Below are 25,628 nucleotides of genomic sequence, written 5' to 3' on the forward strand. Positions count from 1 at the left end.
TTAAGAAGAATTAATCTTTTTAGTGTCTTAAGAATCATTATATAGGAATAAAAGTTTGATGTAAAATGAATATTTCAGATTTTTGATTGCTACCATTTTTTCCTCAATCACTAGTTGGACTGCTTACATTTGGCTTGAAAGAGCAATAATTTTCATTTGAAAAGTATTTAAGCCCCTTCATTAGATGGTAAAAACTCAAGAATATTATACAAGAAGAAATCAAAAGTCAAAGAAAAGATGGAATTGAAGTCGAAATGGAATCTTTTGGCTGAAATTGGATGTGGTTGTCTTCATCTCCAGCGCACTGAATGACCTGCAACTTAAGGGTCTGCTACCATGACCAATATTAAATGTCCATCTACAATATTGTTAACAAAACATAATAAAGATAGGTGACGATGTATGTATCAGAAGAAAATTTGCAAAACAACATTGTTTTGAATGAATCTCTCTTAGTACCTAATGGGTGCGAATTCATTTGGTGCCTTCTTTGTCTGTACATAACAATGCATATCAATGCTAGAGAAGCAACTATGTTAACACCAATTGTTTATCTTAACATAATAGAAAGTTGCACTTGCGTTTTAAAAAAAAAAATCTAAAATTTAGAATTTTAACATAATAGAAAGTTGCACTTGCATTTTTTTTTAAAATCCTAAAATTTATATTTTTAACATAATAGAAAGTTGCACTTGAGTTATAAAAAAAAAATCCTAAAATTTAGATTTTTAAGATTATGATTGGAAAATTAAAAATCTGATTGCTCTTACAACTTTTCCGTCATAAAGTCAAAATTCAGGAGCAAAGCTCCCACATAAAGCCTATCGGCTTAATAATTTAAAAATAAAAATATTTTTTTCTCACTTCATTAAAATAAAGTTTTTTATTTAAAAAAAAAAGATAAACACTTTTGACCTCGAGCTATGAACCAATGAGACTACAAATAAGGGACCTCATTCCCATTAGATTTAAACATTGATGACAAGGATAACAACTCAACAACTTAACCATCACAACATGCCACTATTGGCATCATTAACATGAATTTAATTTAGAAGTAATGACGAAAATAAAATAACACTGGTGACCGTCGTGGGTATAGAACCTGCTCGGGCAACAGTTTAATTTGCGTTTGCTCTTAAATTTAACCGTTTGACCGTTCTCAGTGACGCTTAAAACCCTAGAGCATAAACCCCACCACGGGCAGAAAGTAGAGAATTGGGATGGAAGAGTACCACATATATTCGTACTAAGAGTTCAATGGCAGCTCGTTATGGCACATTTTCAAGATCAGCAAGGAATGCATTCACATCCACATTCAGATCTTCAACAAACGGCGCGCATCGATATCGGTCGCAATATCAATCTCAATCCCAATCGGCGCATCGAAGGAATTTCTTAAGAAATGAGGGCGCAATCTTTCGGCGGCGTTTAGCAGAAACATCGATTCCACTGCACAGTGCAATTGCAGCTGCAAAGCTTGTGTCCCATCTCAGTTTTAGTTCCCGCAATGCTAAAAGCGCCCTCCCTCTCGGTATGTATGCTACTCTCCTTTGCAAGTCATTGTTTTAGAAGCTTTCCTTACAACAAATTTCTTTTTAAATGGTAAATCTGGGGCTTCATTCTCTCCCAGTATGGCACTACCATTTTTTTGGCGCGCAGTATCGTAGAAGCTATTGGTGGCAGTTGAACCAGGATGTAAAGTATCTCTTTACCATTAACGTTATAGAAGTAATATTTTGGATTTAGCAAGGATTAATTACCAAATAATAGGAAATTACATCGTTCTGCATTTGGTGTTTAATCATTTCATCATTATTTAGGATAGTACTGTGTTTTTTTCAGGATTCAATTACTAGGTAATATCTAAATCATCTTCGCGGTCTACAACCTTTTTTGGCGTGGCCCATTTTTATTAATAGTGGATTACAACAACTTTTTTTTTTGGGCGAGCTTGAAAGTACATAATTTCCAATGGACTTTTACACTTAATTATGCATCTGCTTAGATTGCTCGAGGAAGTTGGGGAGCTTCCAGAGTAGGGTGATGTAATCTGGAACTGATGGATCTGGTGTAGGCTTTCTGTTACTTCTGTTATTACCTATGCTCCATGAGGATGCGTCCTCTGGCCTTTTAGGCCTGCCTCCCTCCCCAATGGTGTTCACAAAATGTTAAAAAATGAGGCTGTCCCTGAAATGCCACTTTGAGGGCAGCAGGGTACAGGGGTACAGCTAAAAGATCACTAGCTGTCCTGGGAACTTCTGGCCGTCCCCTATGGCCGAAGCCTTTTTTGTCCACCAGTGTTAAATAATAATGCATTTTTAAAATTTCAAAGATTGCTGACTGGCCGACAAGGACACCCAAACCACATTTAGCACTACCAAAACATAATCTAAGCATAGAATAACCAAAAAGAAGAAAAATAGTCTTTTTTAAATTCACAAAAGAGAAGAGTAACAACATAAGGAGCAATTGATCAAGGAGCAAACAAAAGTTGAAAGGGGTGTTTAGGGCATCAAATCTACTTGATTTAGACTTCTAGACCTACCATTTGCTGATTATGGACAGTTGTATGTTATTTCAGCCTTATATGTTTACTGTTTAGTAGTCTCGTTACAGTATTTACATCTTAATATTTTATGTCATGTCATCGTTGAAATTTGAATTCTTTGGGCATTTTTGCTACATGTATGCCATATATTGACAATGAAATCAATTGAATTTTGTTAATTTTCTTATTGATTCTCATGTGAAATCTCAATTCAAATCAGATGATGAAAATCAATTGAATTTTGTTAATTTTCTTATTGATTCACATGTGAAATCTCAATTCAAATCCTATGATGAATGCTTTATCAATGTTACGATACAGATTTAAAATTTCTCTGCATATAAAATTTGCCCTATTTTATAAATAGCCATCCTCTACTGTCTCCAAAAAATTGGCCCTGAACCATACTCGTATTGGAAACACATTGCAGTCCCCTACGTTGCCCTTGTCCCTATTCTCAACGCTAGTGGAACATAGAAATTACCAAATGGTAGAGAGTTATATAGGTAAATTTGGAAAGGTTATTAAATCGCATAATAAGGTTGTAGATTCAATTTGAGTACTCCTGAATAAAGGTTCTAATATTTGGCATTTGAATCGGGTTTTAGCTTGTTTGTGGAGAATAGAGAGAGAAATTAGCAAAGGGGGAACATAAACACCTGAAGTAGAGATTGCAAAATGTAAATAACAAAAGCTTCTAATCCTCCACTGCAACCACCAACCTCTCTATAATATCGCCTTCTAAATTTGCCATAGTGGGTTACATATTTACCAAGTAAAATATCCCCTTTAAATAATGTGATCTTATATTTCTTCCAACTATTAGGGTTAGTCAAGAATACATAACATACATATAATATCTATAATATTTTTAAAACACTCTTTGGGTTTGGAGGAAGGGACATACACTAAGCGCAAGATATGACACTCATGCTCTCGGTCCTAGTTGCAAGGCAACCTGGACACCCATCAAGGTGGTCTATTTGGTGGGATGCTTGTGACCACATTCCCTATTAAAAAAGCCCCCCTCCCAAAGCCAAGAGTCTTCATTGTAGAGTCGGAAAGGAAATTGTAAAGTGGGGTTTTTGATTGTTCTATGTAAGCCCAAGAGTGTTGGATTGGTATTTAGAGCCGTCTTGCCCCTAGGGGCAAGCAACATGGACATTCCTAGGATGACTTACTTAGGTAGACAGTTTATAACTCCTCTCTTACATCACCTATCGTTCTTACAAGATGGTTTTCAAATAGTTTAATCATCATACATATGCATTTTTATTCCGTCACATGAATATGAATATATATATATATATATATATATATATATATATATATATATATATATATATATATATATAAAATAGATAATCATTTTCTATCTATGCATAAGCGATATATTTGCCGCAAAGTAGTTGTAATATTATAGAATACTTAGAAAAACAAATTTGGAAAGATTATTAGTCTAATGCTTTCACCATTGTGGATAATAATTGATGTATGTGTTGATGGATATATAGAAGTTTGATCTTAGGTTTATTTGCTTCCTTGTATTGGAATGCCTTCTTGCTTAACCTGTTGATTCTTTCTCGTCTCTAGTAGCCTTTTTAAGTATCTCTGGCAATCCTTGAAGGTGCATGTCCTTTTAGGATGGCCGTCCTTTGTGAGGGGACACATATGCTTTTTATTCCTTTAGTTGGTTGCTAACTAAAGAATAGTTTCTTTAATCACAACCTAGATTATTCCTTTAGTTCGTGTTATGTCTTATTTCATGTTATTATTGTAATTTTCTCCTTGATTAAGATTGTTATCTCTTAATGAATAAAGTTTGCTGGATAATTATTGCCGTCTTAATAGTTATTGATAACCTAAAATACTGATTGCTATTATATGTATTGCTGTTGTTCATAATTAGCTTCTCTCTCTATGATAGATATCACTTTCGTGGTGGGAGTAAAACAATTTGCCTCTCCTAAACTTTCTTGCTCTCAAGCAATTTTTGATTAGGATGATTGAAGATCTCTTCTACTTCCCAATAGCATCTTCCATAGGTAGGCTGATGCAGGAGCATTCTGGGTTTCTTTGTAATCCTGCACATTAGTTCATTCTACCTAGTTCCAATTGGGCCGACTTTGCTCACATTTAATTTTGGTATAGTTAATTATATTTGATGAGGGTCGACTTGTGGTTTCTCTATGTTCTAGAATTATTCGTAAGCCATTTTGGCAAGTATAAGTAGGGTGTTTAGGTTTAGGGTTAGGGCAGATTTTGGGGAGAGTTCAAAAGAAAAGAGATATGTGGATTTAAAAAGCTGATCTGGAGATCTGGAAGTTGTACATTTGTAATTGGCCGTAATCCAGAAGGCCTTACAGCTGGGCATGTATGTTGAATATTTGATGAATCAATAAATATATCCTTGTTCTCTCTTTCCTTGGCGCTGTTCCTCGTGTTTGCTTCCGTTGTGTTAACTCTTGCAGGGTGGTTTGGATAGCTGATTAGGATGATTGAAGATCTGATCTGGAGATCTGGAAGTTGTACATTTGTAATTGGCCGTAACCCAGAAGGCCTTACAGCTGGGCATGTATGTTGAATATTTGATGAATCAATAAATATATCCTTGTTCTCTCTTTCCTTGGCGCTGTTCCTCGTGTTTGCTTCTGTTGTGTTAACTCTTGCAGGATGGTTTGGATAGCTGGGTGTGCCTTTGGCCCTAGTTATTCATCCCTTGCCTGCATCAGTTGGTATCAGAGCCCGAAGTTCATCCTTGTGGAGATTGGATCGTGTAGAACCCTGATTTGGATCTGGTTGTAGGGTGGCAGATTTGTGGATTTGACCTATAACTTGCATAACGCTATATTGGATCAGTTAAGACAAATTGTAGCCAGATTAGATGCTGTGGAGACAGCCCAGAGGAGAGGAGCGCATCTTGAAGATGTAAGTGATGATGAAGCAGCAACACCAAACCATAATCCAGAACCTGAAGAAGATCGAGATGAGGAAAGATTGTTGCGATTATTGTCTAGGCCAAATTCAAAGCCTGCTGTAGAAGTTGTCCCTTATGATGGGAAATTGGATACAATACTGTGCTGGATTGGATCTCTGATATGGAGAAGTTCTTTGAGTATGAAAACACTCTTGATAATAAAAAGGTGAAGATTGCAGTCACTAGGCTGAAAGGTCATGCATCATTATGGTGGGAGCACTTGCAAATTGATAGACAAAGGAGAGGAAAGGAGAAGATAAGAACTTGGTCAAAGATGGTGAACAAGGTAAAGAACAAATTCCTTCCTGCTGATTACCAAGTTAGCTTATTGAGAAAGATGCAAAATTTGAAACAAAGGGACATGATTGTGAAAGAATATACCAAGGAATTCTATAGATTGGACATCAGATCTGGACAGGTGGATGATGATGTTGAGAAAATTGCAAGGTACATTAATGGATTGAGATCTGGAATTCAAGATGAGATAAGTTTTGTGAGGTTGGAAATTGTGAAAGAAGCATACCAGTATGCATTGAAGGCTGAGGAAATCTTGACAAAGAAGCATGAACAAAGACAAAGAGGTAGAGGTGGTAGATTCCAAAGAGGTAGAGGTAGATCTTATGGAGAAAGTAGTAGATCTGACAATTCTATGCAAGATAAAGGCAAATCTGAATGGAAGAGTGATGATAAAGGCAAGACCGAATGGGAAGTTGGTAATTCTTACCAAGGAGGCACTAATTCTTACCGGGGAAGAGGTAATTCTTATTCTAGAAGTGGATTTCATGGTAATTGTTTTAGATGTGGCAAAGAAGGGCATAGATCTTTTGAATGTAGATCCTCTGAAAGTGGACAGAATAATAGAAATACTGTGATTCAAGAAGACATTGAAAGTTCACCAAGTGGACTTGAGGTTGGAGAAAATTTGATGGTGAGAAGAACCTTATGTAATAAAAGAAGTGATGAGGAACCTGTTTTAAGGAGAAGTCTTTTCAAAACAAGATGTAAGATGGCTGGAAAATGCTGCAAAGTGATCATTGACAGTGGGAGTTCTACAAATTTGACATCAGAAGAGCTGGTTACCAAGTTGCAGTTAGAGAGGCCAAAACATCCCAAACCTTATCATGTTTCATGGATCAAAGATGAGCATAAGATATTGGTAAGTGAGCAATGCCTTGTGAAATTTAAAATTGGACATTATGTTAATGAAGTTTTGTGTGATGTTATGCCCATGGATTGTTGTCATATTTTGTTAGGTAGACCTTGGCAATATGATAGACATGCTGTACATGATGGAAGATTGAATCAATATACTCTTTGGGTGAATGGGAAGAAACAAACATTGTTGCCTTTGATTGAAGTTTCAGATGAGGTTAATTGTACTACTGTAAAGATTTGTATGGTTAATGGGAAACAATTTGAAAAGGAAGTGAAGAAGAATCTGGTTTGTTTTGCCATAATTTCAAGAAAACCAAGTTTTGTCAATGAAGGCCAAGTGCAAGAGAATAATGCTAATCGAGTGCCAGATAGTGGTGACTGATTGACAGATGGTAGTATTGACCAAGTGCCAGAAGAAATTGCAGAATTGCTCAATGAATATAAAGACATTATTGTTGATGATCTTCCTGATGGATTACCTCCAGTAAGAAGTATAAGTCATTGTATGGATTTGATTCCTGGAGCAAGTTTGCCAAACAAAGCACCATATAGATTGACACCTATAGAGAATGAAGAACTTAATAGACAAGTGCATGAGTTGTTGCAGAAAGGTTTGATCAGAGAAAGCTTGAGTCCATGTGCTGTACTTGCTGTATTAGCACCTAAAAAGAATGGAGAATGGAGAATGTGTACTGATTCCAGAGCCATTAACAAGATAACAGTGAAATATAGGTTTCCTATGCCAAGGATGGATGACATAATGGATTGTTTAAGTGGAGCAAAGTATTTTACCAAGATTGATTTGAAGAGTGGCTATCATCAGATCAGAATCAGAGAAGGTGATGAATGGAAGACTGCTTTCACGACAAAAGATGGTTTGTATGAATGGTTGGTTATGCCTTTTGGTTTGACTAATGCACCTAGTACTTTCATGAGGTTAATGAATGAAGTTCTGAAAATATTTTTGGGTAAGTTTGTGATTGTTTATTTGGATGATATTCTAATATTCAGTAAGACTAAGGAAGAACATCTTGAGCATATTAGACAAGTATTGCAGAGGTTGAAAGAAGAAAAGTTGCTGATTAATCTGAAAAAGTGTTCTTTTATGTAAGAGGAGATTGTGTATCTGGGATTTGTGATTTCAGCTGATGGTTTGAAGATGGATCCTGAGAAGGTTAAAGCAATATTGGAATGGCCTACACCTGAGAATGTGAGTGAGGTAAGATCATTTCATGGTTTAGCTAGTTTTTATAGAAAGTTTATAAAGAATTTCAGTGCTGTTTGCAATGCTATGATTGAGACAATGAGGGGCGATAAAAAGGAATTCAAGTGGACACATGGAGCTGATAAGAGTTTTGAGACTGTGAAACAAAAGGTTGCAGAGTTACCGATATTGGCTTTGCCTGATTTCAACAAAGTATTTTAAGTTGAATGTGATGCAAGTGGTAATGCAATAGGAGCTGTATTAAGTCAAGAAGGTAAGCATGTTGCTTTCTTTAGTGAAAAGTTGAATGATGTTAGAAGGAAATATTCTGTGTATGATCAAGAGTTTTATGCTATTGTTCAAGCATTGAAGAAGTGGAGACATTATTTGATGCTTAAGGAGTTTGTGTTGTATACTAATCATAAAGCTTTACAATACTTGAGAAGTCAACATAAATTGAATCAAAGAAATATGAAGTGGGTTGAATATTTGCAGAGTTTTACATTTGTGATTAAGCATAAGAGTGGAGTTACTAACAAAGTTGTTGATGCATTGAGTAGAAGACGTTCTTTGTTGACTGAAATGAAGGTTGAAGTTCTTGGTTTTGATGAGATGAAAGAATTATATGATGCTGATCCTGATTTTTCTGAGGCATGGAGAGAGTGTAGAGCACCAAATCTGACAGATCACATAAGTAAGTATGATGAGTATTTCATTCAAGAAGGTATGTTGTTCAAAAGCATTCAGTTGTGTATTCCTAGAAGTTCTATGAGGTTGAATCTAATTAAGGAAAAGCATAGTGGTGGATTAGCTGGACATTTTGGAATTGATAAGACATTGGGTTTGCTGAAAGAAAAATATTATTGGCCACAAATGTATAAGGATGTTCAAAAATTTGTAAAGAGTTGTGGAGTTTGTCAAGTTGCAAAAGGAGAGAGTCAAAATACTGATTTTTATACACTTATTACTATTCCTGAGAAACCTTGGACTGACATTTAGTATGGATTTTGTTCTTGGATTGCCTAAGACAATGAAAGGGTATGATTCCATATTTGTGGTAGTGGACAGATTTTCTAAGATGGCTCATTTTATACCATGTAAGAAGACATCAGATGCTGAGCATGTTGCTGAACTTTTTTTTAAAGAGATTGTGAGATTGCATGGATTACCAAGAAGTATTATTTCTGATAGAGACAGTAAGTTTGTTGGATATTTTTGGAAGACTTTGTGAAAGAAGATGGGTACTGAGTTGAAGTTTAGTTCTACATTCCATCCGCAAACAGATGGATAGACAGAGGTTGTGAATAGATGCTTGGGTAATTTGCTAAGATGTTTGGTTGGGAATAAGCCAAGTAATTGGGAGATGGTATTGGCACAAGCTGAATTTGCATATAACAATTCTGTGAATAAGAGTACAGGGAAGACACCTTTTGAGATTGTTACTGGAATGCATCCTAGAGGCATATCAGATTTGAGAGATGTTGTTGGTGAAGAAAAGAGAAGCGCTGTAGGAGAAGAATTTGCTGATTTTATGGAGTCTTTGCATAAGGAAGTGAAGTTGAGATTGGAACAAAGTAATCAGAAGTATAAAGAGAATGCTGATCAGTCTAGAAGACACCATGATTTTCAGGTTGGTGATGAGGTGATGGTTCATCTGAAGAAAGGAAGATTCCCAGCTAGAACATACAGTAAGCTGAAGATGAAGAAATTTGGACCTTGTAAGATTTTGAAGGAGTTTGATGGTGGTAATGCTTATGAAGTTGAGTTACCTGATGACATGGATATATCTCCTATATTCAATATTGCTGATTTGTATAAGTATCATGAGTCAGAGGATGAAATTGCTGTACCTGATGATTATCCTAAGAAGCAAAATAAAGAGGTTGAACAGATACTGGATCAAAGAGTTGGTAAGAGCACAGGAGGAAAAGATTACTATGAATATTTGGTGAAGTGGAAGAATAGACCAGTTGAAGATGCTACATGGATTTCTTAGTCTGAGTTGGATTCAGCTCAGGGTGTGACACTTGCATGATTTAGGAGAATCATTTTTTTTCCCAACCCTGGTTGTCTAATGCAGGAGCATCCTGGGTTTCTTTGTAAGCCTGCACATTAGTTCATTCTGTCTAGTTCGAATTGGGCCGACTTTGCTCACATTTAATTTTGGTATAGTTAATTATATTTGATGAGGGCCGACTTGTGGTTTCTCTATGTTCTAGAATTATCCGTAAGCCATTTTGGCAAGTATAAGTAAGGTGTTTAGGTTTAGGGTTAGGGCAGATTTTGGGGAGAGTTCAAAAGAAAAGAGATATGTGGATTTAAAACGCTGATTTGGAGATCTGGAAGTTGTACATTTGTAATTCGCTGTAATCCAGAAGGCCTTACAGCTGGGCATGAATGTTGAATATTTGACGAATCAATAAATATATCTTTGTTCTCTCTTTCCTTGGCGCTATTCCTCATGTTTGCTTCCATTGTGTTAACTCTTGTAGGGTGGTTTGGATAGCTGGGTGTGCCTTTGGCCCTAGTTATTCATCCCTTGCCTGCATCATAGACCCTTCAATTTGATCAAGAATTTAGGAATTTTCTTATTTCTCAATTGCTTCTCCCTTATATTGAGGACGACTTTGGTTCCAAGATGAGTTTATCTTTATCTACATGTGGGTGTAACCCCACACATGGGGTGATGTTTTGTTTTATTACACTTTTTAGTCAGAACACATTGAAGACACTATGAATTCGACTATTTTTGAACAACTCGAATTTGTAAGCTGCTTCGCCTATCTTCCTTAGGATCTTATGTGGCCTATAAAATCTGAGTTTTAGTTTTTTGCTTTGTTGACCTTGATTGAGGATTGCTTATCTGGTTGTAGTTGAAGATTGAGTCTCCCACTTAAAACATTCTTTTAGTATGATTTCAATTAGCATAGATATTTTGATGATTTTGTGCTTGATGCATGTAATGCCCCCTTTCTAAAATAGAAGTTTATAATAAATAAAAAGTAAAAATTTTAAAATATAAAATATAATTACAAGCTAGATAAGTTTAATGAAAGGTCAAGTGGCATTTGCTAAAGAGTTGCAACTCCCCCAACATAATATATAAAAGAAAGAATATTTCATTGTGAAGGGGTCATGGTTGGAGCAAGGAAAATTGGAAGATGAAATATGGAATACTCAGAATTGGAAAATAACTCAAAAATAAATCTGAATTAGAAACAAAGAGCAACAATTGAGAGTAGTTTAGGAGCAGCTAAAAAAGTGGAAGAGAAACCACTTTTGGTAAGATATATCAAGAAGTTGTATAGTGCATTTGAGTGGAGCTAGAGTTCATATTAGACTTACATTTGCAGCTCTACAAGGGAGAAGAAAAGAGGAAGACCATTGAAGAAAGGTTGAAGGTATAATTGTAAGAAGAGCGTAGTAGAATTAAATTGAGAGTATATGCTGCTCGAAATTGGGAAAGGAAAGTCAATTTAGGGTTAAAAAAGTGTATAGAGAGATGACATAATTTGAAGGGGAATCAAGAGAAAATTAATGGAGAAGAAACGAGGAGGAAGTGGCTCCTTTAAAAGGCAAAGGCTGTGAAGGGTTTTTGACTCTACGAAAAGGTGATAGTAATGGAAGGTTGTTACTCTTCCATAGGTGTAAAGGATGATAGATTGTGACTCTTGAAAGGTTATAATAATGAAAGGGTGCGACTCTTCCATCATGAAAATATAAATAGGAGGGAAAGTCATTTGTTGTAAGGCATGAAGGGATCATCATAAGGAAGGTAACCATCATAAGTTCTTTCTTGAGCTATAAGACAATTCTGATAGGCATAAAGGGAGCATAGGAATCAAGGAAGGGGAAGAAAGAAGGGGAAGAGAATAAATAAGTACCTTCGGCATCAATGATGAAGGGTTGTGACCCTTTTAAAGGGTGTACTTGTGAAAGGTTGTGACCATTGCAATGGGCAAATATTGTGAAGAGATGGGCTCTTTCACATTGAAAGATACAAAAAGAGAAGGTTTCATTAGAGAAGGGCATCTAAGAGAGATAAAGTTATGAAATAATATATTATTCTCAAAGGCCACAATAAAAAGTGGTGACTCAATTCTTATGAAAGTTGTTGACGCTTTCATGAATAATTTATAAAGGAGAAATCATTTTAAGCGTTCGAGGATCATTTATCTATCGTCATTTACCAAGACATCAAATCAACACTCAAATCATCACTCCTCGATTAATGAGTTCCACATTCATTTAATTATCATTCACTAAACTATCAAATCGTCAAATGAAAGGAAATCATTCTATCATTCATCAAATATTAGTTGGGAATCAAGCAAACAAACTCGCAATCAATTCTTCAATTAGTTCAACTGGTCTATATTTATCATTTAGTTATCGACAAAGAGAAATATAAAACGTAATAATTCAGGGTATCGATTCCTTAGTATGAGTGTCATCTAACACACACACATATATATGTTGAACAATAAATATTTTTACGACTATTCTTTGTTTGGACTTTATGTACATTTTAGAGATATGCTTTCAATGAGTGACTATTAAAATAAGGTGTTCCAATATACTCGTGCATTTCCATACCAATTAATATGCATTTTATAATTATATGATTTAGCAATGATAGGTACATTGCTGGTTCAATTACTTAATATGGAAACTATGTATAGGATGTTATTTATATTTATTGACTGTTGTAATCAACCATGACGATTAAAATGAGTTAATCACAATTGGGAGAGTGGTGATCAGGCTATCTTCTAAGCATGCCAAGTCATGGTTGTGACTAGGATTCCTCAAGGGGTCATGTAATGTCCCCTTCTCCGCGCTAGTTAATAGCGCCTAGTTGGTCTATCTTTTCATCCGAATAAGCCAACGACATATGTTTTAGGATGCCAGCAAGTCACAGGAATTTGGGTTTCAGTTGAGGAGATTTAAATGGGAAATCCTAAGATTTAAGTCACTTTATTTTATTGGATTGTAATGTAAAGTACTTAATTATTTAAAGTCACTTTAGGACAAATTAACTTAAGTGACTAAAAGACGAAATAGTCTTTTATCCCACATTGCTCAGCTGTTTGTATCTCTCCACACTTAAAGGTGATAAAAGGAAGCCTTTTGCATTGGGATTCACACAACGAATATATGTTATTTCTACGAAATCCTAATGGTTGCTTAAATGTGATTGGATATTTTCGTAAGGACGGAACCCCTTAAGGAAAAGTGTGAGACTAGATGCAAACCTAGCCTTCACCATTTTCACTTTAGATTAATATCTTTCAGTATTGGGAAAGCAATGGCACAGAGTGTTCTGGTATTTGAAGATCATTAAGAAGTAATAGGTACAGGTTAGTATGGGTATTGAAAGAAAATAACAGTGTTTCTTGGACATTGAAATAATTTCCCATGTGAATATCTTCCATTCCAGTCGACCGTGACCACTCTGTTTAGCAACAAATCTCTGGATTTGATGTATCATGGTTAAGGGAACTGGACAAGGGAATCGGTTTGTTTTAGAATAGCGTCCTACACTGAATATCATCACTAGGAGGACGACCGGCTTAGACAATAACAATTCAGTGGCCATTATCTTCAGTGGTGCACATACATTATATTGGCAGAGTGTGGGTGCAATGGCATAGCCTAGGAAGTTAACGTTGTCAGTATACAAGCACATACACTTAGGCATTAAGAGACTGTGAATATGATAGGAGGACGAAATATTACTAACATCAAAGCGAGCGTTCACAGTCAGTAATACAGTAAATTCAGGGCAGACATTTAAACGTGAGCTTAGGAAGGGCATTCTGCCATCTCCAGTTACCCTCAACGGCCCCCGCATTGTTACGATTGGTATATATTTGCCCCTGCCTTTTTTTGAATGCTCCTCACAATCCCTAGTGTGGTAAATGGGTGTTCAATCATTAGAAGCAAGTTAGGAGTGACAAGATGAAGAAGAACGATGATAGGAGTTCACACTAGTTGTACCACCTAAATGTATGGCATGATTCACGTGAGGCCAAGAGGGATGATAAATCTGCTTTCGGAGTCAGGGTTGGAGGTTGTAGGGTCACCTCATCAAGTCACCCCAGCATATCACTTCTATGGTTGGGTTGCCCTTAACTCCAACAATCAATTGAATTGATCTGTATTCCCTCATATATGTTATTTTTAATCTAAATATGACATTACGATAGTAAATGAATCCTAATTGTCTTGCAAGGTTTCAAGTTACATAATTACATAAATGAAACCCTATATATGGTAAACCCTAACCCTAAATTAATTGCATTTGTGATTTTAGGGAAAAGTCAGAGGTTGATAGGAAAGAGGCATTGCATTGTCAATTGTCCTTGAGTGTGTTCATAATGTCCATGCCCGTGGGGCCCTTGGCACCCAATTATGTTGTAAAATCGCACTTCCAAAGGATGTTGCTTTATAACCATGCAATGCCTTGAATTGACTAATCTTGATTGACATGTGGTGGGTGGTATTGTGGCAATATTGACCAAGGTGTAATAATTCTATTTATGCATTTTGTTGGCTAGTGACATGATTTCTCAACTAGCCCTCCACCTGATTGTACACAATCTCAATTTGTCCATCCATTTGATGGTGATAACTTATGCTCGGAGTTTACTCCTTGCTAAGTAGAAGAGTACTTGCAAAAATAAGCTAAAGACTCAGCTATCTTGGTCTTTGACAATATTTTTTAGAAGACCATTTTTTTGAAGTTATCTTTGAAAAATACCTCGACTATTTGCGGAGCTTGATGCTTAGTATATATTGCTATGAATTATGTGTACTTGGTGAATCGATCCGCTACTACATAGATGCAATCCTTACCTTGAACTTTAGGTAATCTTGTTATGAATTTCATAGAGATGCTTTCCCATTTTTGATTTCGAATGGTTTAACGTTGTACAAGACCAATTGGATGGCTTTGTTCAATTTTGTTTTTTGACAAGTCATACATTCCTATACATGCTTAAGGACATCTTTGCCGAGGCCTTCCAAGAGTATATCTCCCTTGTTTGTTTGTATCCTTTATTGTATCCTTGATGGCCGACCAAGGGATTGTTGTGGTATTCCCTTGATCTTGTCTTTCATCTTTCGGTTGGGTACAAGGAACATCCCATTTTCAAATATGATAAGTTCTACTACCATGTATTTTTTACTTGGTAAATATCCTTCTATGATACCATTAGCTTTTGGGTCTTTGACATGTTTGGCAATGAAACCATTCTTCTAGTCTATGCGATGCTTGATAGGGAGTTCAAATAAGGTCATCATGATAAGGCATTTGCTACGACATTGTTTGCCCCTTTTACATATTTAGTGTTAAATTCATAAGCTCGTATCTTGCTTACCCACATCCACTCTCTATTGTTTAGACCTTTTTGACTCATAAAGAACATTAACCTATTATGATGTCTCAAAACAGAATTTTCCACAAACCAAGCACTGTTTAGACTTGGTTAATGTGTGCATAATGATCATCATCTCTTTATTGTATATGAAGTAATGTTTATGGTTGCAGTGAGCTTGCAATTTTCATATGCGATGTGATGCTTATTTTTGCATAAGGATTGCTCTAGTACCTTCCCTGTAAGTGTTAGTAACCAAAGTCCATACCTCACAATTGGGGGGTGAGTGAATCAGTTGTGAGTAATAACAATGAAATTCAAACTTCTTAAACTAATCACCAATCAATAATACAACAATGCACAATAACTAGAAAGCCAACACTGGAACGCATATTTTTTTTCTCGAGGAAAAACTTGTTAAGGAAAAAACCCCGGCAGGAATGATACTGACTAGATCATGTACTACATAAATATTCCTGTTAAAGGATCTGACCCTTTTAGTAGTTGATATAATGCATTTAGTACATTTGTCCCTATTAAAGGAAAAGTCCCTGTTAAAAGGTTCACAACCTTGTTAGAAGTTGACGAGAACGAAAGGCTCATTGCTCGAGCACACTACCCAAAGGAGAAGGTTAAACATTCAAGAGACTCACTGTCTGATAGAGTAAATGTTAAATCCAACCTTGTTGAACTGACTGATCAACAATTCAATTGCCTTTACAGTTTCATTGAAGTCCACTAGGACTGATAACGAATTCCACTCATACCTCTTCTCAAAGCATATGGCAATCCTTCATCTCTGCTTTGATATCTGGTATAAAGACTTGCACATATAATCTCATTCCCTTTCTGTACATTACAAATGAGGAAATTACTTTCCTTTATACAAGATACAAACAAGCATTTAGGTCAGCCTGTTAGGACTTCCCCCAAGCACAAATAAATGAATAAACCCATGCATATATGCCTCCTTAAGCAAATATACAACAATTAACATTCATAAGATACATGCCAAGATCCACAATTAATGCTTGCCATATTGATTAACACGCTACATCATCTTGTAGGCTACTAGAATGATAAATCACATGCGACACGCTAGCAATCAATCCAGCATGAACGAAATGACCGACAAATCTGAAGATATGCATACGACCAAGTCTTCTATCATCCTCTAAGCTCACAAACCTTAATCACAATCATGTTATAACCAAATATTGCAACTGCCTCTGGCATAATTCCCTGACGCTGGCCTACAACCAGTCTTCACCAAACCAATTGTAATACATTCAAATCAACACATAAGAAGCTGTGATTGCAGACTAAGGTCTATATTCATCCTGCAACACAAATCCATGCTCGCATACTCAGGACTGTCGTACACTGCCTGTTCTGTACTGATTAATACCTCGCAACATATAGAATCTGAGTCTGTCTTGTAACTGCAGAATATGTTGACATCAATGACAAAACTTGTGATCATATCATAATGTCAACAACAATTTCAACTCAACAATCGACATCAATCTCCCCTAATCTCAGCAAGAAGTATCACATTGACAATTTGAAAGGTAATGTAAATCTGGGAATGGCTAAGAGTAGGCACAAGCTCATTATTTTTATTAATTAATAATTTCTTGAAGCTAGTTGAGTCACTTTATTGCACACAAAGGCCCCTTTCTTGGTTATTTGGATAACAAATTCATTAACCCACTAAAGCCCTTCAGCTGTATTTGGAGTTCTCGATTTTAGTCACTCCTTAACAGCCTTGATTTTGTCTTCATCCACACTCACCCCTTGTGCATTGATTTTATGAGCAAGATGGAGGATCTCTTCTTGTCCAAATTTACATTTGGAGCCCTTGGTATATAGAGATTCTTGTACCAAAATGATTAGGGCTTATTCAATATGCTTAAGATGTTCTTGCCATGGTTTGCTGTAGATAAGGATGTTGGCATAAAAAATGGGAAGTAACCTCTGTAGTTGTTTTCTAAATATATGGCTCTATTTTTCATGGTTTGCATTTTAGGGTTCTGTAACTTTTTTAAAGCTGTGTGCATGTTGCTATGTAGATATTTGTGAGGACTGCTGTTTCAGAGAAGGAATAAATAAGTATTATTTTGAAGTTTTGAAAAAAGTGTGAGCTTTAGGGGAAGGCAATTGGAATGATGAACTCTCATTTTTTTCTCCGCTGGCTTCATATTGGAGGTGATTTAATGTTCAAAACATGAGTCGATTAACCACTTTAGACTCCCTGGTTGTTTTTTCTAAAAATGTGTTTCTATTTTTCATGGTTTGCAGTTTAGGGTTCTGTGATTTTTTTTGAGCTGTGTATATGTTGCTATGTAGATATTTGTGAGGTCTGCTGTTTCAAAGAACGAATAAATGATAAATAAGTATTATTTTGAAGTTATGAAAGCAGTGTGAGTTTTAGGGGAAGGCAATTGGAAAAGGAGAACTCTTATTTTTTTCTGCTGGCCTGATATTGGAGGTGATTTAATGTTCAAAACATGAGTCGATTACTCACGTGGACTATGTGTGGATTTATTTGCGATCCTTGAATGTTAATTTAATATGTTTCTGGCCGCTAGAGCTAGTCATGCTTAGCTGGGGTTAGACATTTGCAAAAATATTATTTTGCTGGGTATTTTATATCTTATATTGTAAGTTGCTGATTCAGATGCAGATGCAATTATTGGGTGTGCAAATGCATAATTTTTTGGGGGTATTGGATGCATTATATATCATAGTAACACGGGGACGCGTCCCCCCCCTTTTTGCCCGACGTCTCGGAGACTTCAACGCACCGGAGACTTGGGGACTCCGTCTCCCCGTCCCCAGCGGTGCCACTAGATTCCACCACCTCCACCGAGGATGGGGGACATCCTACTATTCACTATTTGCAAATTCAACTATTTATGTTTAATGTTCGATGTTCCAATTCAATGCAATGTTTCAAGTATTCACTCTTTTACATCTTTACATCCTATATTGCAATACATATTTTCATAACTAACATTTTTAAATACCATATGCATAGATATATACACCTCTCTTGTCCCCTACCGCCGTCCCCCCACCGTCCCCCCCCCGTCCCCAAATTAAGGCCCCTCTGTCCCCCCGTCCCGGAAACTTGTCCCCCCTTTTCGCCGTCCCCCCGTCCCCCAGGGTGGTGTAACTATGTTATATATACACACACACAAAGAAATGCAAGAAATATACAAAATTAAATCCATGAGAATTAACCCAGTGGTAGTATTCCTCTATGGTCATAAGCTCTCCCAAAACTTTTTGTGCATTTGTTTATTTGGGAAGAGTTTTGTAAAAACTTTGTAGCACTTATTAGCAACTTCTTCATCCACATATGGTGCTACGCTATTTGGCATGGTAAGTATTTCCTTGCTATAGTACATCAGAGAGAGGGCATATTGAAGGAGGTGCAATGGGGTGGTCATTTCTCCCAACGATGATGAATGGTGCTTTCCACCTTATTGCAGAAGGTTTCACATCTTGTATGGTCATTCTCATGTATTTGTATGGCAAGTTTTATCTGTTAAAATTCTGAGGATTGCTGCAAATGTAATAGCACTGCTATAATGTCTGGTATGTGTTTTCCAAATCGCAGCATCCTCTTATATTTGCATGAGGAATAAACCAAAAGAAGAGACATGTCCCTTCATGGGACATGTCTATTCATCAATATAATTAATAGAATGGAAAAATTAATTATAGTTGTGTGTGTATATATATATGATTGTAATTATATTAATTTCTCTTTGATCACATAGGTTTATTCTACTAAAGCTACCAAAACATCAACACTCCCTCTTCGCTAGGGAGGATAAACACAGGACACATATTACACCATTGGTAATATTAGGTGTGACAAATTTTAAATATATCTTTGATTAGAAGAAATCCACCATTTTGATATCACATATGATATCAAGAGTATTGGCCTACAAAATATCAACACATGATATTCACCAAAACTCTGAGTAATGGTCTCTAGAATATCAACACTTGATATTCACCATGTACTCAATTATAAGACAATGGTCTCCAGAATATCAACATATGATATTCACCATTTTGATATCACATTTGAGTATTGATCTCTAGAATAACAATATATGATATTCACCAAATACTCTTTGAGTAAGGGCCTTCAAAATGTTGAGATGCAAGATATTCACCAAGTACTATGAGTAATGGTCTCTAGAATGCAATTAAGGAAATGTTGAATACAGATGGTAAACAAAAAACACAAAAAAATTACTTGTGAGAGGACCTTAATTGCAATAGGTTGTAGATGCTTAAATGGTTGACCATAGAGGTACCAGCAGGTGATAGCTCCCATGCTGCTTGGTCTTTTATTGCAATTGGACCAAGTTTACCTCCTAAGGCAAATAAGCTCTCCAAAAACTTTTTGTGCATTTGTTTATTTGGGAAGAGTTTTGCAAAAGCTTTGTAGCACTTATTAGCAACTTCTTCATCCACATATAGTGCTATTCTATTTGGCATGGCAAGTATTTCCTTGCTATAGCACATCAGAGAGAGGGCATACTGAAGGAGGTGCAATGGGGTGGTCATTTCTCCCAACGATGATGAATGGTGCTTTCCACCTTATTGCAGAAGGTTTCACATTTTGTATGGTCACTCTCATGTATTTGTATGGCAAGTTTTATCTGTTAAAGCTCTGAAGATTGCTGCAAATGTAATAGCACTGCTATCATGTCTGGTATGTGTTTTCCAAATGGCAGCGTACTCTTATATTTGCATGAGGAATAAGCCAAGAGAAGAGACATGTCCCTTCATGGGACATGTCTATTCATCAATATAATTAATATAATGGAAAAATTAATTATAGTTGTATATATATATAATTGTAATTATATTAATTTCTCTTTGATCTCATAGGTTTATCCTACTAAAGCTACCAAAACATCAACACTCCCTCTTAGCTAGAGAGGATAAACACAGGACACATATTACACCGTTGGTAATATTAGGTGTGACAAATTTTAAATATATCTTTGATTAGAAGAAATCCACCATTTTGATATCACATATGATATCAAGAGTCTTGGCCTACAAAATATCAACACATGATATTCACCAAAACTCTGAGTAATGGTCTCCAAAATATCAACACTTGATATTCACCATGTACCCAATTATAAGACAATGGTCTCCAAAATATCAACATATGATATTCACCATTTTGATATCACGTTTGAGTATTGATCTCTAGAATAACAATATATGATATTCACCAAATACTCTTTGAGTAAGGGCCTTCAAAATGTTGAGATGCAAGATATTCACCAAGTAATATGAGTAATGGTCTCCAGAACATCAATTTGCATGATATTCTCCAACTACTCTGTGTAATGGCCTCCAGAACATTAATTTGCATTACATTCACCATGTACTCAAAAAATGTTTATAAGGTATGTGCACATACATTCTTATAATGCTTATCATATAAACATCCACCATACAAAGTATAATCTATCATGATTTGCATAGACATCGTAAGATATCAATCATAATAGAAAATTAATTAATTGTAAGAGCGTTAACTTTCAATAATTTCTACAAATACAAGTGACATCGTTTGGAAGTTTTCGCTTCCTCATGATGTACATAGGGGGTAAGACCATTTAAATCACAGTCACGAGGTATATTCATGAATCATAGTCCTCTTGACTGTTACAATTTATTGATCATTGGAGAATCCATCTCAACATGGTTTACTCCCTTTGAATCAATATGACCGAGATCATCGAAGGTTGATTGTATCATATCCTCGATCTGCTCCCTCTCTTTCAAGGTTGCCTCTAATGAAATGTCAGGCTCCCTTTGAATCTCAATAACCCTCTTCCTGCAATAACATTCTCGGAGGAAAAGATCGAGGCACATAGCTCTTATAGTATGTAAATATAAATAAGAGAGAGATTGTAATGAATAGATAAATATAATACTCAAGGCAATTACTTATTTGTAATTCAACATCTTTGATGCAATCTTTTGTACTTTGGTTCATCCTCTTTATGCTAATATCAATACTCCCTCTGAATCTCAAGTTCTTGTATATACACACACTCTTTGAATTCTTGCAAAATTTCTTGATGCACAACATCATAACCTATTTATCAAAATAATCTCTTCCTTTTGGACTCTTAATTTCATTTTCATTTACTTCCCACCTTTTTTTAAAAATTTATATCTATTGTAGTTGCTTAGCACCTTCCATTTTTGAAGAGGCACATCTTAAATGTCTTTACCTTTTGATATAAAGTTAGTTTTCATGAAACCAGTTTGCCTTTGTTAAAAGCTAATTTTATATCCAAATCAATGAATTTCACTAAGGCCCCATACTTGTTGATTCAGTAACTATACAAGCAGCTCTAATATCTTATCTATTTCATAGGTTGTGACAATGTGCGTTACTCCATTCCTATATTAATGAATCCTTCATAAATAAGTCTCGTAACCGAGATTTGTGTGTTTGCTGGCAATCATCTTGACACCATGTATCTGCCATGTTTTCTGGATGACATCCTAGTCGTTGGACTAGTCAACAATTCCTAGTGCCGATAACATTTGTATTCATATGATGTTGATCAAACTCGATATTCAAGATTAAAATCATTTATGTTTTTGAACATGAGTTTGCCACCTGTCAAGGTCAATGTCAGATCGGGTGCATAGATTTGGTCCAAGAAGAAAACCCGCATATAGCTATTCAACCCACCATCCTAGCTCGTACGAGTCTCCTCCCATATTTGAGCTCGACAATTCATGCATCTGCCTTTTCCTTTTGTTGTGGCTCCCTCCTTGAGTTGCTTTCATCTTTCTAGTGTTGTCTAGGCATTTTAGGCCTGTATTTCCCATCGAGCTCCTCCGGTTGAACCTGAAGTGCATAATGTTGCGACTCAGATAGGACCTGATGATTATAGAGGTGGTCAGAGTGTATTGCCTCTACACCCTGCCTAATCTTTTAGCCAACAACCTCCGAAAGTCCTTGTGCGTCTACCTTTTGCATTGAATCCTATACAAAATGTGATAAAAAAGCCACCGTTATTAACCCAGTGGTAGTATTCGTCACTAGTGAACCAAACGCATGACACGAGAAATCCATGAGAATTTACATTGCCCATCTCCAACTCCATGAAAACTGGCATTGCTGACTGGTGTATTTGGGTTTTCATTTCCATTGGATATAATTAAAGATCCAAGTTGGATTTTCATTTCCATCGCATATAATTAAAGATCCAAGTTGGATATTCATTTCCATTACATATAATTAAAGTTCCAACTCCATCGCCATTTAGTGATAACAACGAATTAGAAACTGAGTCTCATACTTAACTTGATCTTGTCTAGGTTCCAATATGAAGCTATAGGATCCAATATAATTACGGGACACATCATATGAAGTTACCGTATTCACATTTATGACATGACATTTTCTCTAATTTTCTCTAATTTGCCATTCTGTAAATATCATTGGATGTCTTGGATGTGCACTAATCCAAGTATGCACTCTTATGTGTTTTCTTGACTCACATAAACCATTATTTAATACAATTTGCATACTTTTGTGATAACTGGTGTTTTCAGATTATACTCACAAACATGACGACCTCAATCTAAAATCTCTGTGATATTATTGGTGCGGCAACAATTGTCTTTATTTGATATCTAATAATCTACAACACAATCTACCTGCAACATATTCTACTGTTCACGATTGCTCCATTGGTCTTTGCACAACCGCAAGCTCTTCTTCAATATCAAAGCATAATTCTACCTCAATCGAATCTGCTCTAATACTATGTTAAAGTTCTGAGGGTCACTAGAAATGTAATAGCATTGCCATAATGTCTATTTGTATGAGGAATAAACCAAGAGAAGGGACATGTCTATTCATCAATATAATTAATATAATGGCAAACTTAATTATATATATATCATTGTAATTATGTCAATTTCTCTTTGATTTCACAGGTTTATCCTACTAAAGCTACCAAAACATCAACATTACCTTCTCAATCATTGTGTCCATACTACCATACACATCCCCCAAACAAGGTTGATCTGTATCAACAAAGTGGAGCATTGTCATGATAGGCTTGGTGAAATCTGATACAAATTACACACGAGCCCCCCAATTGTTATCTAAAACCAATACCTTGACCTTTTGTGCCCTCTCTAAATTCGGAGCCCCATTACTTCATTGTCTAGAAATAACCATTTGGCTTAATACTCCTTGCACCTTGACAAGACGTCTCATAACAATAGTATGAGATGCAAAGCGAGTCTCAACAGCCTAAGCAAGTTAACAACAATATGTCAGTAAATATTTACAAAGTTATATACAAATTGATAGTTGAACATGACATAAAATGTATTCAAATAAAATAAAGAAATTAAATTTAGTAATTACAATTTACCTTCAACAACTCCAATTTGGAGAATGATTTGAAAATTGATGGTGACATGTGATGGTTCAAACATTTGTATCTCCTCCCCCCTTTGGTATATATGCTTCCCCCAATCTATTTGAGTGCCAATTTGTTGCATGTCCAAGTTGAGGGAATGCACTGTGCATGGTGTCCACAAAATATGGTCATAACAACTCTCAACCAAAGCACCTGTACCCCTACAATTTTTGGCATTGTCTATAATCACCTACAACACATTCTTATTACCCACCTTATAGCCCCAATTAAAATTCCATAAATGAGTTGTGAATCTTTCACTTCCCCTTTACAGTCAAGTGCTTTTGAAAACATTGCCCCTTTGAGGGACATCGCAATAACATTAATCAATGGTCAGTTTTTTGTATCTTTTTATCCATCATAATCAATAGAAACACTTGAAGTTTTCGAAGACTTCTTAATTAGTTGAATAACTCTCTCTAAAGAACTCTTCTCTTTTTGCAATAGAGTGGTTTACTCCTTTTCATTCTCGAGACTTGTGTAATCAGCCGGTGCTTTATTGATGGCTGCAACCATTTCCTTCCAATATGGTGATCTCGCCAAGTTGAAAGGAAGACCATTGGCATAGAGGCAACGTCCAATGACTTTATTATCTAGCTCTCTTCCATTGATTTTAAATGTGGTGTCCAATGTACATATTTGGGGGTAGTAATTTCTACATCTTCCTCTTCCTCTCCCGGTACAAGTACTTGCAGAATGGATTTTTGGAGGATACATTTGGTTCAATGAGCAATTGCATTGTTTTCTTTCCGGATGGAGGTTGACAATTTTTTTGTTTTGATCTTTTAACCAATTTGTCAGCAACTTCTTGTTCTTTTACATATGAAGCTCTTTGTGCATTAGACAGCCCCTTCCCATCCGTGCCTTTGCACATTGCCATTCCATGGTTAGGAGGGCCCACAAAGTGAAATTTGACTTGAGAATGTGAGCCATTGAATGGTTTGCCATAATTACTTTGACAATAATTACGCTTCCAAAGATATAAGCCACCTCCTGAAACTTGTGACATTCTTGTGGTATTTCTCCATAAAGGACATCCTACATTAATTTTGAAACCATCACCTCCTTGTCCACCCAATGAACTTTGACTTCTAGTGGCAGCCAATCTTGCACAACACAATCTAATTTCATGCCATAATAAGAAATTAAATAAATTTAAATTAGAAAAAAACTATGAACATCAAGCATACGAGTGCAAAAAATTGATAGAAAACTACTAGAATAGATAGCTAAACTTGTTTCTTTATTTCTTTAAAAAAAAGGTTGAATTTTTTTGCCCTAATCTTGAAAAAATTCATCAAAATCTCAAAAAAAGCCATTAAAGGACTAGAGAATAGGATCAAATGCTTAGCTTAGATGCTTAAAACTCCTTTGCAGAGGCTATCTGACACCACAAACGATCTTCTGTGAAAATAATCACTTGGCCTTCAAAATGCTAAAATGGAGACCAAATGAGATGCAAAATCATAGAATGACCTCTTTTGGGGCCGTTTTAGGGTAAGGAGGAAAAAAAGAGAAAAATGTAAATAGCACATGTTAGAATGTGCTTTTAAGTATTTTTCGTTTTTTGAAAAAAGCATGTTTTTAGATGTTGGACTCTTGGGTGCCCACAAATGTGCTCGTGTGCCTTGTGGACGCTATCCGAAAGCACATCTTGGGTACTTGGATCCTTGTGGAGGTGCCGGGTGGCATCCCTAGGGCACTCAACTCCTCCTTTGGCCCACTACACTTCCACTTCCGCTTCCGCTTCCGGGCCAAAACCCTGTGCATCACTATCCTAGCTTATAGTCGATGGTGGCTGTTCTTTAATTCATACTTTGGCATGCTAAGGGTTCAATAAAAATATGATTGA

At 36.0% G+C, this 25,628-nt stretch overlaps 1 protein-coding gene across 17 annotated transcripts in view; it reads left to right on the forward strand.

Annotated features, from left to right (window-relative positions):
* Positions 1-1,122: 1,122 nt before the first annotated feature.
* The window catches only part of LOC149569985 (uncharacterized), a 44,197-nt gene continuing 19,691 nt past the window's right edge, over positions 1,123-25,628 (forward strand). For 6 of the 17 annotated variants that reach the window (XR_016362864.1, XR_016362867.1, XR_016362869.1 and 3 more), the window contains exons 1-2: positions 1,124-1,534; positions 1,634-1,703. Coding sequence is in view for 6 of the 17 variants with exons in the window: in XM_089822648.1 (XP_089678774.1) it covers positions 1,261-1,534; positions 1,634-1,703 (344 nt within the window). In the remaining 11 variants the exon portion in view is untranslated. Of the gene's footprint in view, positions 1,535-1,633; positions 1,732-25,628 lie in introns of all 17 variants that reach the window. The other 11 variants (XR_016362872.1, XR_016362873.1, XR_016362875.1 and 8 more) reach the window with 6 other exon arrangements.

This window comes from Cupressus sempervirens, chromosome 3 (genome assembly GCF_028749045.1).
Source record: "Cupressus sempervirens isolate cs-2001-9-10 chromosome 3, ASM2874904v1, whole genome shotgun sequence".
Classification (NCBI taxonomy): Eukaryota; Viridiplantae; Streptophyta; class Pinopsida; order Cupressales; family Cupressaceae; genus Cupressus; species Cupressus sempervirens.